Here is a 16,563-nt window from a genome sequence, read left to right as displayed (position 1 = left end):
ATCTCATGAAATATAATGATCTGTAAGACATATGCCTTAACAGATTAAAATATAATCCTTTGATTTAAATTAAAATAATAGAGATTCCTTAATAAAGATTTTTTTCAGGGAGAGACAAAGGAGGCCTCCCCCCACTTCTTTATGGTTTGAATCTTCTAAACCAAGCACCAAAATTATTTTAAAAGAGGAAGCAGGGTTATAATGAAAGCTGATGTGTATTGCAGACAAGAAAGAAGAACCAACACCATTGACAGTCCTAGTGTACCTTTGCTTCAATGACTAGTAACCACTCCCTATTTGGAAATTATTCCACTTTACGTATTAAAATTTCTTCTTTTTCTTGAGTCAAAAATATTGTCTTAAATAAGAACAAACAAATGGGACCTAATTAAACTTCAAAGCTTTTGCACAGCAAAGGAAACCACAAACAAAACAAAAAGATGATCTACAGGATGGGAGAAAATACTTGCGAATGATGCAACTGACAAGGGATCAACCTCCAAAATATACAAACAGCTCACACAGCTCAAAAAAAAACCCCAAAAACAAACAAAAACCCCCCCCAAACAACGCAATCAAAAAATGGGCAGAAGATCTAAAATGACATTTTCTCCAAAAGACATACAGATGGCCAAAAGGCACATGAAAAGACGCTCAACATCGCTAATTATTACAGAAAAGAAAATCAAAACTACAATGAGGTATCACCTCACACCAGCTAGAATAGCCACCATCAAAAAGTCTACAAATAATAAATTCTGGAGAGGGTGTAGAGAAAAAGCAACCCTCCTGCACTGTTGGTAGGAATGTAAATATGTAAAGCCACTATGGAGAACAGTATGGAGGTTCCTTAAAAACTATGGAAGCAACCTAAATGTCCACTGACAGAAGACTGGATAAAGATGTCTCACACACACACACACACACACACACACACACACACACACACACACACACACACACACACACACACACACACACACACACACACACACACACGAATATTACTCAGGCATAAAAAAGAACGAAACAGTGCCATTTGCAGCAACATGAATGGACCTAGGGATTATCATACTAAATGAAGTAAAGCAGACAAAGACGAGTATCATATGATATCGCTTATACGTGTAATCTTTAAAAATGATACAAATGAACTTATTTACAAAACAGAAATACAGTCACAGACATAGAAAAAAACCTTACGGTTACCAAAGGGGAAAGGGGATTGAGGGAGGGATAAACTAGGAGTTTGGGATTAAAATATACACACTACTATATACAAAATAAACAACAAAGACCTACTGTATAGCACAGAGAACTACATTCAGTATCTTAAAATGAAAAATTGTCTTGACTTACTTAAAAATGTAAGAGCAAAAATATTGGGAAAGTCATTAGGCTCTTAAATAGATGAATCCCAAATAGGGAGTGGTGCTAGTCACTGAAGTACTTCAATAATAAGTAATTCATTAATTGTTTATATACTGAACACCTATACACCAAGCAGTAAGAATGCAATACAGACATTCTCTGACCCCTGATACCATTAAGCTTATATTTGGGAGGATAAGATAAAGAGTGAGAAAAACAGTGATAGCTAAGTGGGATAAAGGTAATTGTGGGTGGGGATGGGGGTGACCAAAGGAAATATTTTTCTGAGCTAAAGCAAAATGATAAAAATCAGAGCAATGTTGTTAACTTTGTATTACATAAATCTAAATTCATTAAAATGATTATGAAGGTTATATCTCCCTTGCTCTGTTTTTATTAAAATACCTTTTAATTAAATGTTTTTTAACATGTCCTTACTTGGCTATTATCTGTCTTTTGCTCATTAAAATTTTACTCATTTGTGATCCGCTGGTACAGGACACACTAAGGGAACACAGAGCAAGAGACATCTAACTCAGTCCAGAACTGTCAGGTATTTTCCTGGCAAACTGCTTTAGATAATGCCCTAAATTGAAAACGCCATTCCACTAAACGAACATGTGAAAATTAACGTACGCTTATGGACAAGAACCTGAAAGCTGATAAAATATATGCTGGATTGGAAAAAATGTACAAAACCTATCTTGGGGGCTTCCCTGGTGGCGCAGTGGTTGAGAGTCCACCTGCCGATGCAGGGGACACAGGTTTGTGCCCCGATCCGGGAGGATCCCACATGCTGCGGAGCGGCCAGGCCCGTGAGCCATGGCCGCTGAGCCTGCGCGTCTGGAGCCTGTGCTCCGCAACGGGAGAGTCCACAACAGTGAGAGGCCCGCGAACCCCCACCCCGCAAAAAAACAACTTATCTTGGCTTTCTGTTTGATAGCTTTGATAACCAAACCTATCCTTCCTTTAAAATACATCAAGCACTGCCATTTTCATGAATGAGCTTGTCCAAAGGAGCCAACCTGATTTTTGCCCTCTTTTAAGCATGTGTTAGCACTTATTACGTATATGCCTAATTTAATGATATTTTTTTTAAAAAATGATATCATTTTTAACGTTTTATCTTCCTACCTGTAATACTCTGACGTAGGGAATATATTTGTATAGTCTTAATGCCTAATGGTACTAAAATGGACAAAGACTAGCTAAAGTGGAGACAACAGCTTAAAAGATATGACAATTATAAACAAAAGGAATGTACAATATTTTGGGGGGTATACTAATTTATTTCCAATATCGAAGTTACTTAAAGATGAAGGAAAATTAACATTCCGAAATGTTAGTATACTTCGCGAGATACAAAATTTTAGGATTGTAGAAGCCTCCTAGGATTGACAAAGTTGGAAAGAATTATAAATATAGTAGTGAATAAATTTATTTCCCAATGTTTTATGAATGAGATCAATTACCTTAAAAACACAAGTTGCTGCTGTATATCTAAAGTTAGACAGAGTTCACTAACATTCTCTGGGAGCCATTTTACACGCTCTTCTAATATTGAGCCTCTGAAAGACCCTAAAAATTACATCACACTTTCCCTTCCATGTAATGACTTCACTGACAGTGAAAACCATACATGTGGTGATAGGAACTTCAGGTAGTTTTTTAAAAGTTTACATCCCACTCAATCTTATCACTAGTGTTAAGGGGAAATGCAAGGGGAAAGGTGATTCTAATTGATGTTTTTTTTTATAAGTACTGCTTGCAGAGAAATGAAGTATCTCACTAATACAGAATAGGAACACATGAATAAAATAGAATTCTCTTGACTCAGGGGGTATAATCACCACCCTGCCTCCACCAGTTTTTGCCAAACAAGATGGTAAGACTTTCAAAATTAAAATTAAATATATACATATTCCAGGGCATATATTAAATATACATATGCCCTGGAATATGTATATATTTGATACTTACATAGAAATATATGGAAGCTTTTGACTTTATGATAAAAACCAAAACATGCCACTCCCATTCATGCAGAAAGCAAAAACTGTCAAGTCCTCAGGGAGAACTTTAGCCTCTAATTTTTTCAGTAACAAATACAACCATGACTGATAAGCTAGTATAATTTTAAACCTGGAAAATAATTTGGGAGGATCATCTAGCACAATCCTTATGTAATAAGCAGAGGTCTATGTGTTTAGAAATTAAAGAGGGACTTATAGTAAAATGGCACTGAAGTAAAATATTACACTTTTTTGTTGGTATGGTAAGCCATACCCAAAGTTAAATTTGAGGTTCAAACCACAAGTATAAAACAATAGTAAAGGAACCAGGACTGCCCCTAAGGTCCCTAAAAGTAGTGATGAAGTACAAAGGATCTATTTGGGCCAGAGTCAAACTGTACTTAATTAATTTCTGAGAAAGTCACAGAATGTGATCTAAAATGGTTTCAAACCAAAATAAAAACATTTAAAGAAACAGGAACCTCTTGGGGGGGGCACTATTTCCTCCCATACTATCATTCTTAATTCACAGTTTATGGTGTATAAGGGATACTGCCGTTAAAAACTGTCCCAGTGACCTCTAAACGTTGCTAGAAAGATGTCAAGATTTAAGTCAGACTGAGTAAATCCAGGTCGCTATTCCACCATAAAGATGACATGAGAAAGCAGGTAAAGACAAATCTTAAAGAGCAACTGTCAAAGAAAGGGGACATAATAGGAAAAAACGACACCAAAAGTAGTATAACCCCATTTTAAAATCCAGACTTCTCTCTTTATTTTTCAGAGATTAAACAAGTAACAAAGTAGATAATAAGGCAGTATGTGAAAACTGGAAGGAACTGCATTAAAGAATTCCAAGAGACTAACTTTGCCCATGTTTCTTAAACCATGACTACTTTTACTGAGGTAGTGACAAAGGAAAAAGTAAAAATATTAATACCAGGCATCACATCTTCATTTTTTGATCTTTCCTTATTTTAGAAGCCAACCTCTTATAAGGTATGCCCAGAATTTCAAAAGCTAAAGTCTTGATTTTTAAAACTTGTTTTTTCCTTTGCTGTTATATTTATGTTATTCCTTGTATTACAGTACTCATTACTTGCTACTGTGTGATGAATTTAAAACAATACATAAGAGCGCATATTCAAATTTCATTCATTTCAAACATGGTCTAGATTAACTGTAAGTTGATACCAATTTTTCACCACAATATTTACTGTAGGAAGTTTGACCAGTGTGGTTTCTGCTTTCCCCCAAAGATAACCTTATTCTTCCCCTGCCCCCAAATATAAACAGAACCTGCCTTGCAACATGATGAAAGCAGTAATCCATTAGAGCATAATAAACTACTAAAGATTCAACACATTCCTCCTGTCCAATACTCAACGATAATAAAAATGCCAGGAATAATAAAATTCTGAATCTACAATTCTTTAAAACACTTCCCTACCTTCACATTGGTTCCTTGGAAGAATCTTCCACCTTGTTTTTATCACATTTTCCAAAATTTGTAGTCCATAATACTGAAAATTGGAGAATAGAAGCATGTGAATATATTGCTGTAAGACTGGCAATTTCCAGGATTCACAAATGGACAGACATTCACACATTTACATCTAAAGTTTCAAAAACATTATGCTACCAAGTTTAATTACATATATTAAACAAGGATCTATTCGCCCATATACTGAGTTTTCATGCATTTTCCTCACTTTATTGTTTACTACTCTATTTAACGTCCTGCTGTTTATACATGCTCACACCAGGAGGAAGAACCAAATAAAAAGCCCTTAGCAGCCAAATGGGCTTAGTCTGTAGAAGGAAAAGTAGCAGCCAGATACGAATTCACAGCATAAATGACTGCTTATAGGCTCACGTACTTTAACACGACCAGGCTCCTAAGAATTTAGCAGCTTGGATGCTCTCAAGCTTCCTACCATCTTCTAGGAGTTGTAAGCTCTTGGCCAAGTATTAAAGTATTGTCACAGATACTTTCTACAGAAAGTGTTTACAAACATCACTGGTGTGTTACTTAAGGAGCAGCAAGACAGCCCACGGGTTTAATTTTAAATTTTAATCCCACCCTTAGAGTTGCTATTTCTACTAATTTAAAGATAAACTTTTGTGCACAGTCAAAATAATACACAAATGAATGTTGCAATCTGTATCTACCTTTCAGGTATTCCTTCCAACTATAAAAATGATAACTAAAAATGTAAGAAAGTTAATAAATACAAATACCACTTTCAAGCCATTTTGTCCCTCCTGTTGATTACTCACTCTAAATAGTCAAGAATATTTATAACAATTTACAAGGCTACAGGAGTTACTACCCAAAATCATTACCATGACCAATTAGTGTGGATAGACAGGAGGAAGAAAAGGGTCAAAACTGTTGTGGTATGCTTCAACTGGCTGAATTAGGGAAGAATCAGCTATAATACCTGAAAGGTAAACTCATTCATATATAGACATATAACCTCAGATTGCAAGTTTTGGCTGAGAATAAGAGTTCATCTTTAAAATGGTTAGTCATCACACAATAAAATAGGAGCATTAGTATTTCAACCAAAGGGATCATGTGAATGCACACTTTATCCAAAGCACAATATAGACTGTCCCAAACTACATTGTGCTCAAACAGTGTTTTTGCTGTTTTCTTTCATTTTTAACATTTCGTACTTTTTAGGAAAAATTTGCCATTTCAACCCAAATCCTACATTTGCAGAACATTCCTTAAAAAGACTTCAAAAATAAAAACAAGGCCAAAGCAAAATTCTGAAATTACAAATTATAAATTTGATGCCATTAAAAAGTTTCATAATCAGCAGTAAATGGTGAAGCTTTCTTTCCTGTTCATTTACCTCTCTTTATAGATCTAAGTTTCAGACAAATGTAAATAAACAAAAAAGGTAAGTTTCTCATTGACTAAAATTCTAAATTAACTTTTAAAAACATACTACCCTAAACTTGCTTTAAATTAATTTTAAAGGCATGAAATCAGAGTGTCAAAAGTTTTACTAAGTCAAAACAAATGCACTTCTTACTACATGGAATATATACCCTCTTGCTAATTCTCAACCAATTACAAAGATCTTTAAGAAACTAAGACACAAAACCCACCATAAATACACCAGTTAAGAAGTACTAATCTTAATGATAACTTAACCATATTTAGCCAATGTATTTTCAGCGTACCCTTTTTAATTGCAGGATATCCCCCCCTTCATTGTTGCATTTATTTACTTCTGCCTTTATATCTGATACTGTTACCTGAATTACCTATTTACTAACCTCTAGTCCTTTCTCCAACTGTAAAAAAGTAGCACAAGCTTGCTGAAGATACAATTCATCTTTTCATCTTTCTGCAAACAGGTCTGAGGCAGGAAGCCCAATAAAAGCTTTTCACTAATTAGTTCAAAGGAATACACAGATCACCAACATGGTACCCTAAAACCCAATCTCTCCTAGACATTAAGACTCTACACATGATGAGAATTCACATTTCTTTGAAAAGGGAGTATTTTGATTAAAAAATCTGAAGTGATAGCCAAATCTGAGGGCCAATGATAAATACTTTGGAGATATACATAAATAATCCAAATATCATTCTGAAGTATTAAGTTTCTGCTTTACACCTCAGGACTTGAGAAATCCACTGCTGAGTTATGAAGATGAGGGACAGAGAACAGCAAAGACTAAATGAAAAAAATAAATGCATGAAATGATCCCTATGGTAGAAATTTCTACTGAGCCCTTAGAAATACTTATTTTATGCATTGAATTCCCCTTTCCCCTCCCACCGCCCATGAAACAAAAACAATTGATGAACAGAATTCAGTTAAAGGGAATCAAAAGGGTAGACCTTGTGGAGGCCTGCCGTCAAAGCCTAGCTGTGTCAGTTGCACAGGAAGACACCCCTTTTCTTCCTATTACAAGCAATCAACATAATGGAACATTATGATTAATATCAGGTAGTGTTAACATCTTTAAAGAAAAAAAAATGATTGCATAAAAGCCAAATGTCATAGTGCATAAATTTAGCACCAAATCATTTGTAATTTATGTAAATGGAAGAATTCTTTACCTGTTGCTTTCTTTCTGTTCCTCTAATCATCTCATTTTTCACAAGACAAATTTGAGTTTTTAAAAATACTGTTGATAAATCAACTTAAACATTAGTAATGTCTGTCAGTATAAAAAGCAAAATTTACCAGGCAAGCAAACAGGCAAACACTGTTATGTTACTTAAGGTTAGCACTTTGAGGAAGTTCTGGACTGTATTTTTGCCCTAAAGTTTATAAGATGTCAAAACTAGTTAATATTTTAAAACTGTTAATTACCACAGTCTGATTTCAGAAACAGAGGTGAACATGGCTACTTTCTGTTTTAACACAATGTATACCAAGTGGAAACCTTGTGTGTATTTAAACAGAATGCCATGCATGGTATTTTACTACTTTAAGGCAGTTTAAAGAGAAGTGTGAATCATCAAGCCTAAACAGTCAAAACACATTTTGATCAACCCTTCTGTTCAAACTTAAGAAAAAAGGACCCAAATGATAACATTTTCAATTGCAAATAAAAACTGAGTGCTGTCCCATTAAAAGCATTGGTACCATGGAGTAGGGTTTTACGCTGCCCACACAACTTGGTTTTGGAGGTGCCTAGCCTGTGTTATATTGATTACTTGCCCAAAATAATTCCTCTGATGTTATGTTTCATCTCTGAATAACATTCAGAATTTATGCTGAGATCTGTACACATATTCTAAAAAGAAAAAAAAAAAAAAAAAAAAAAAACCAAAAAAAAACCCCCAAACAACAACAAAAAAAGCCACCTTGCATACTAGTCCCAATTTCAAAACTTCACTTATAATTCTTAGGACTATTTGCAAGAATTAATTCTATGTTTAAGACTAAATTTTGAAATAAGTTAACATTATTAAATGATTTGAGATAACAAATGCTAATACTAAAAATGAGATACCTTCCTCAAAGTTTATGACTGGAAGAAAAGAAGAAATAATGGATTTAAAAAACCACCACTTGCTTACTTTCGTGTTCATATTCTGTGAAAACTCCAAAATTGTGTCGACTCTTGTCCATGCATCAGGATGCTCCTTTAAATGTGTCAGTACTTCTTGAGCCATTCTTTGCTAAAATAGTATACAAAAAGAATTTTAAGCTAACTTGTTCTTTCTAATGGTATTGAGCAAGGCACAAATCCTAATAAGACACTGATTCTATCAACTTTCAGAAATACTTAAGAAACTAATCCTTATAGAAATAAAAATGTGTCCATTATAAACTTCAATTAAGAATGGGTACAGGGCTTCCCTGGTGGCACAGTGGTTAAGAATCCGCCTGCCAATGCAGGGGACACAGGTTCGAACCCTGGTCCGGGAAGATCCCACATGCCGCAGACCAGCTAAGCCCGTGCGCCACAACTACTGAGCCTGCGCACCACAACTACTGAAGCCCATGTGCCTAGAGCCCGTGCTCCACAACAAGAGAAGCCACTGCAATGAGAAGCACATGCACTGCAACTAGAGAAAGCCCGCGCGCAGCAACGAAGACCCAAGGCAGCCAAAAATAAATTAACGAATTAAAAAAATTATTTAAAAAAAAGAATGGGTACATTCTTTTGAAACAGAAAAGTTTTTTTTCCCCTAATCTGCTTTATCTGGTATTCTCAAAACTGAACTTAAATTCAATCAATTATCTACTCCGAAATAAAGGGGTTCTCAGCACACAATCAACCAAAAGCAACACATAAAAATTCACATCTACTTAGATAAGTTATGTAATGGTATACTCTGGTTTGTAAGAGTCACCAAGATATCTTTAACAAACTTTATCTATAAAATTATATTTCAGGGGAGACAGATAAAAACTAGGTCTAAGTAAGTCTACAACTCTATAATACCTGTTGATACACATAAAACATTAAGACCCTTTTAAAGCAGTATTTTCAATTTATTGTAAACACACCTGTCTCTGAAAATCCTTTAATTTCACATATTAAATCCTAGCTTATTTTGAAAATTTTCTGTTTTTGCTTTTGTATTTCTAAAATGCAAACCCAGAATATTTAAACCTATGAAACCATCATCTAGAATTAACAAATGTTAAGATTTTGCTGCACTTGTCTGTTTTTCTTTTAAACATAAGATCTAAAACTTATGGAACTTTGTACCTTTCTTCAGCGCCATTTCCTTCCTTTGTTCCTTCTTTAGAGATAATCACTTTCATGACTTTGGTGTCTTTTCCTGTCTGTATTTTCACAGCATGTGTATGAATTTCATAAATATAGTTGTGTGGTTACTAAATTCTATATAAATAGTATATTGTAGAAATCCTTCTGCAGTTTGCTCTTTCCATTTGACATAGTTTCTTTCCCTCGGCTTCACTGAGATATGATTGACAATTGACAGTTTTAAAGATCTAGCCATGCTGACATTATCTAGTTTCTTCATTTTAACTTTTAGTTTTTCATACGATATGAACACTACATTTTACCAAAGGCTGATAAGTCTATTAATTTTTTTCAGGAAGCAACCGCTTAATCTTTTTCACCTTTAAAGGCTGTTTTGTAGCTCAACTGGATCCTCCCTAATTAACTTTTACCTATTTCTATCACATGTTGTAACCAAAGAGTAAAGTTTTATGGTTTTAAAATTTGGCAATTATCCTTCTGTTAGATCATTTACTTGATCAAGGGTTTGATTCTATGGGTTATAAACAAGGAAGCATCAAAAGGGGGGGAGAAAAACATTCTTATTTAAACCATCTCTGACACAGATACCTCATAATCTTTAAGTTGCGTTTTATTCCAATTTACAAAAAAAATCATTTTTCTCTTGTGGCTTTTTTTTTTTTTTTGCGGTACGCGGGCCTCTCACTGTTGTGGCCTCTCCCGTTGCGGAGCACAGGCTCCGGACGCGCAGGCTCAGCGGCCATGGCTCACGGGCCTAGCTGCTCCGCGGCATGTGGGATCCTCCCGGACCGGGGCACGAACCCGTGTCCCCTGCATCCGCAGGTGGACTCTCAACCACTGCGCCACCAGGGAAGCCCCTCTTGTGGCTTTTATACACTGCTTATTGTTTAAAACGTTGACAAATACACACCCACTAAATTAGGTAATGGTTCTGTATCCTGACAATAAGACCAGAAACACTTTGGAACTTGAAAGAAAAATAAGGTGCCTGGGTTCCACCCTAAGGGTCTGGGATTAGATCAAGTGTGTGAAGTCTTGAAATACAACTATACATTATTTATTTGATTTCTTTAAAGGGTTGTAATTGTATCATATAATAACCAACCAACAAAAGGTAGAAAGAATGGTGATGTGAATTATTTACAGCCAAAGCCCATTTTAGCAGTGTTTTGATTCTCTTCCTGAGAATATCTAACTAGATAGAGACTTGCATATAAAATAGTAACAAATAGTAAGAGGATAAGGTACATCAAAGATCCATGCCTAGTAAAAGTTATTTGGTCAAGATACAACTTTATCAGATTTTTTTAAGTGATGAGCATTCTACACATAAATGAATAGTTCCCACACTATTGCCATTCATTTCAATCTCCCCATAAATCACGTTCCTTCCTTTTCAGTCATCCTTTTTGTTGTAATTTTACTCTCTAAAGTTATTGCTAGCATTTACGTCCTTTTAAAAATTTGTCTTAATCCCACTGTCCTTACATAATATATCCTTTCTTTAAAAAAAATATATTCCTTTATTAACTTAAAACCCCAGGAGGGGTTAAAAAAGGCACAAAGGGAAACCGAAGAGAGAGAAAATCTGGCATCTCCCTGTGTTACTAACTGAATGGTGAAAGTATTTTAGTTGCTAAGCAATAGATAAAAAGAGTTCAAGACACTTAACACAGTACTGGAGAAAACACCCAACTCCAACATTTTTGTTTCCCTGGCGTCCTACTTGGCTAAAAATAGGAAAATGTTTATAACAGAAGGTAGCCCTAATATTACAGTGCTAATTATTCTACTATACTACCCATCTAGGCAAAAGTTCTATCTACAGATTAAAGGCCACCCTTCTAATAATTCCTTCCTCTCCAAAGTTACCTAATCCTTTTCAAAAAAGTTAGGCTACATACAGGTGAGTTTGAAAGCTTAATTAGCATAATTTCTACTTGCTATTTTAAGTACATATTTTATGACAGACCAAAACCAAACAAAAACTCTCTACCAAACCATATTTTAAAACAATGAGTTTATATCACATATGTGAAATCTTCTTCATTATACTTTCAAAGTCCCCTTTAAACAGAATGGCTCCTAAATAGCAGTCACCGCTAACAGGTGCTTTACAAAACCTCATCACTAATCCTCCAGTCTCTTGCAAGGTAGGTAACACTTTGTAGATGAGACTCTAGAGGAATGACTAGAAAACTTACTGGAATAAATTTAAGACATCTAACACTAAAAACATGTTTTCCGGGCTTCCCTGGTGGTTGAGAGTCCGCCTGCTGATGCAGGGGACACAGATTCGTGCCCCGGTTCGGGAAGATCCCACATGCCGCGGAGCGGCTGGGCCCGTGAGCCATGGCCGCTGAGCCTGCGCTCCGTAACGGGAGAGGCCACAACAGTGAGAGGTCCGCGTACCGCAAAAAAAAAAAACCAAAAAAAACATGTTTTCCACTGCAACCTTCAACTTTTTATTCAAAATAAAACCCCCAAGAAGTGGTATATAAAAAATTGAACAAGGAAGTTTAAAGAGATCACTTTCAGAAAGGGGTTCTTAACTGCCTTTAAGCTCTAAGCCTGTTCCCTTATCTATAACAAATACCAACTTACTGATTATTCTTTATGCAACTGACTTGTCCCATGAGAAATCTAACCAGACATAAAATTCTTACTTTTGGGAAAGTTAATTTTGTCTTCATAAATGGAAAATATCTGTAAACACTTTTCTAAATCTAGTCTTTATTCAAAAGTCAAATTTAAAATCATTAAATCTCGACACTGTGAAACATTACTAAAGCAGTATTACAACATAGTCTTCATAATTACTTCTGTTATAAGCCTAGAACACTGGTCTATTTAGTCATCATACTTTTAGATGCTGTGAACCAGGTTAAAAAAGAACGAAGACTAAAGAGCAGTGGCAGCTTAATGATGTGATAAAATTAAATGCCAATCTTCCTAATGGCTTATAGACTTATGCTTCTAATATAGTCAAAGTTGAGCCCAACCTTACTTCATGCATTTCAACCTTACTGTCATACTTTCTTCCAAAAGCAGCTGCTTTCCATACATCCATCCATGCTGGGATGAAATGGAGCTTAAAGCTCCATGTTGAATGTATGGTATGTGTAGTAAATACGGATACTTTTTCAGGAATGCTTTTGGAGACAAGAACACTGATCGAAGTGCCTAGGAGTATAAAACTGCACTAACAAGCTTACAAAATCACTGTAATTTTTTCCACTCATACAACTTTCATGGCCCTTTTTCCCTTTAAATTTTTCTTTATTATAGTGAAACCAATGTTAGATTTCAGAAGGGAATAGAAATACTTATGCACTTGCTAATATTTATACATCATGTTTTTTGGACTATCTATGAAAGATATTACTATATCCACCTTTCAGAGGTTTCTAAAGAGTATGAAAGCAGCCAGGGTTTAACTATGCAAATATAAATTAATAGTTTGACGATACATTATCTTCCAGAAATGCATTTTTTGGCAACAAAATTTTACTAGTAAGATATCTGTCAAGTCACCTTATAAGATTTTTTAAATCCTGGAACAGAAACTTTTACTCGTTTAAATCTTTATTAGGTCCGCAGGGTGCAGATTCAAGATTGTCCAGTTTCTTGTACCATAAAAAAAATTTTAAATTTACAAACATTCCTGTTTTTTTTTTTAAAAAAAACCCCAAACCTTAAACTGATCAAAACATAGATTAAGTGTACGATAATTTCCTATTTTAAATACAGTATCACTTTTACAAGTGCTAAAATTCAAACAATGTGAAGATATGGTATTGTGGGATATTTAAAACAAGTTTTATCTGTGAAGTACTTCTGCAATTTAAATGTTTCAAAAACAGGAGACTCATATTAACTCCAAATACATTAAATATATAAGGGACATACAACCTTTAATATCTACACAACATTTAATACATTGGGCTGTATCTTTTATTAAATGGGGTACAGGTTGCTGAAGAACAGAACAAGTATAATAGTAATATTCCAAAACATCCCACTCTAAACCATTTCAAAATGAAATGCAATTTCTTTCTCCAGACCACCTATCAGAATTAATATATAATTCCAATTTAATACAAACTATGGGATATTTTTTAAAAGGTGGTAATTTAAAATTTTATTCTAAACTCAACTTTATTACTCTGCAATAATGTTTTGATCAGCTACTTTACCTGGGCTCCTTCTCCGTGGTATAAGCAATTCACCACGTTGTCTAAAAGGTTGATATCCAGTTTTTGGCTGAAATCAAGCAGCTGGCGAGCTGCATGGTCTGCTAACATTGTCATAATTGCTGGCATAGATTACTGAAAATAAAGAAAAAGAATTTAAGGCGCCTATGAAGTTTTGATATTGTCAAAAAGTTTCTACTCAAGTTATTTTACTTCAACCATGTTCTTACAAATATTTTACTTTGTATTTCAGAGATTTTACCTAAATAACTGAGATAGTAAAAGCAAATAAACGCTTAAGTTACTTAGGTACTCCACAACTGCATTAATCATTAGGGTCCACTTTATTTTCACACCCCAGAAAAATCATACTGTTCTTTCTACTAACATGTATATAAAGTTACCCTAACCCGTTTTAAAAATGATTATTAAAGAATTTATGGCCCTAAAACCTGATACGATTTAAAATCTTGATCTCGAAAATTTTAAATACAGATGAAGTTCAAATGGATCCCTGCCCCCCGCTCCAAGTAGGGTCTTCTAGTTCAGTAAAAGTTCACTTTCCCTCATTTCATGTTACCTCAATTTTTAAGATATATTGAAGACGCAAAAAATTAAATGTGGTATAAAAGTTTTCCTATATATAGCAATGATTAGCTAACAAGTCTAACAAATCTGGTATCCTTAACCTCTACAGAATTTAAGCTTTTGCACTCAATTAAACCATTTATATTTGTTTCTTTCATCCCTGAATGAATTTGGATATTTAAATTACAAGCGTACAAACTCCTTGAATATATGGTCTAGAAAAAAAAAACTATGGTAATATGACAAACAAGATTTTTTTTAATTTCCAGGTACTGACTGGCAAAACAAAAAGCCGTAAAATCTTGCTATTTTCTAAGTAAGACCAAATTCTACCATAACAGAAAAATGAGCTTCTTCACCTCAAGTAATGTACTGGCTTAAAACCTACTGGTTCATATGCAATGGTACCCCTTTAAGAGGATTCTACTCCAAGATGCTGGCACACATGCACATTCTTGTTGTCCAGCCTTATAAAAATCTTTCCTTTTGCTTTTTCTTCAAAGCCAGTGCCACTTAAGTCTGACTGGCTAAATCAGCACTCCTCAAACTTTTTTGGGTTGAGATGCCTCACAATCAGAGGAACAGGATAGCTGTCGCCAAATTAAAAAAATTCAAAACTTTGTATACAATTACAGACGATTCAGGACACCATGAAAGCCATGCATGAAACCTTGAGTTAAGTACCCCTGGTTTACTGTACTTAGACCCAACAAGGTCAGATGGTCATCTCTACTTCTCCCTCTCTTAACCTTCCAAGATCAGGAAATGGGTGGCTAATTTGATTACATTATGTCTGAACAAAGCAGCTTGTTAGGAAAAACGCGTTATTTCTTGTCTATTTTATAACAGCTAAAAAACGTTAACAATGGCAGCAATTTCAATTTCAAGTCAAATGTTTTATTTAACGATAATATCAGTTACAACAAAGTAAAAGTCTGAAGGATCAGTTAGGTTAGATATAATGTAAAAACTGAGAAATTATGAGTTCGAGGATTTTTATTCCTCTTATCATCCACTGTTGACAGTATAAACTGGCGAGATTTCAAAATTTTCTACAGCAGTTATTAAATGTATTTTCAATGCAAAATACCTGACATACACAATCTTTGATCTAAATACTAATATGAAAAAGAAAATATACTTCACAAATGGAAGTGTAAATTTACCCCATTCAAGTGCCATACAATTTCAAAGGATCAGAACAATCTTTAAAATTGAGGCTGAAAAGCAATGTCCACAAAGAACCAAGATCTATATATCAAATGTTTTCGATTGGGGGGGTTAAAAATTGAACGAACTTTTATCCTATTTCGTCCTATCATAATTTAACAGCCAAAACGAGAAAGATTAAAGTGACTAAAAAGTTTCGTTTTCAAGCACATTGTCCTTACAAAAATGAGACAAATTCCTGTGAAAAAAATCAGGTTTAGAATAGAAGCTTGTGTTAAATACAGCAGGGTATGCCACCCTTAAAACTAGCGGCTATCTTCGAAATGACCTACCTATTCTCGAACCGTACGTAGTACAGAAATGGCGGCTTTCTAGTCAATGCCAAGCACATTTAGTCTCCCAAATCAAACAGCTTCCAAAACATTCTTTCCACTAACAGCAGTGTCCCACGCGCTTAAGATACACAATCAGGCAGACAGCAAACAGCCATAGCGGGAGAGGTGAAAAAAACCACAAAAGCTTTTCCTTCTCCTTGGGACACTCAATCCTAAATTCCACTCACTGTATAGCAAATATAAGGTATTATCCAGCCACGTGGTGACTCTACAAGTGACTACCAAAATACCTTCACTGCCACTTCAAACTGAATAGGCAGGCAACTACACACTGCCAGCTCCCATCCAAAAACAAGAAAATCATAACCGTTGCTTAATGATAACTACACAGTAGGTCAAAAAACAAGTCGCTGCAAGGAGAAAGACTGCTACTTTAGATTGTGTGGGCAATTGCCTGCTTCATTCAGTAGAAACACACCTTACTAAGGCCCGCCCTCCCCTCTCTTCCCACCCGAACCGATGTGCAGCACTTCTAACTATAGCATACAGGAGCACGCACTCACCCCGCCCATACTCGGAGAAGGCATTTAGACCAGGCGCCTGAAGTTCACCGCCCCATTCTCTATGCAGCATGGCCTCTGCGTGGTCAGAGGAGGTCCGGGCTGGGCAAATCTC

The 16,563-nt window shown here is 35.2% G+C and overlaps 1 protein-coding gene across 2 annotated transcripts in view; it reads right to left on the bottom strand.

Annotated features, from left to right (window-relative positions):
- XPO1 (exportin 1) overlaps positions 1-13,924 on the bottom strand; it is a gene marked incomplete at its 5' end in the record, with an annotated part of 38,223 nt that extends 24,299 nt beyond the window's left edge. For both annotated transcript variants that reach the window (XM_079720835.1, XM_079720836.1), the window contains 3 exons: positions 4,834-4,906; positions 8,440-8,541; positions 13,799-13,924. In XM_079720835.1, coding sequence (XP_079576961.1) covers positions 4,834-4,906; positions 8,440-8,541; positions 13,799-13,924 — 301 coding nt within the window. The remainder of the gene's footprint in view (positions 1-4,833; positions 4,907-8,439; positions 8,542-13,798) is intronic.
- Positions 13,925-16,563: the final 2,639 nt, after the last annotated feature.

This window comes from Hyperoodon ampullatus, assembly GCF_949752795.1.
Source record: "Hyperoodon ampullatus genome assembly, chromosome: 15".
Taxonomy (NCBI): Eukaryota; Metazoa; Chordata; class Mammalia; order Artiodactyla; family Ziphiidae; genus Hyperoodon; species Hyperoodon ampullatus.
The sequence above is the reverse complement of the archived record's forward strand: the minus strand, read 5'-3'. Positions and strand labels throughout refer to the sequence as shown.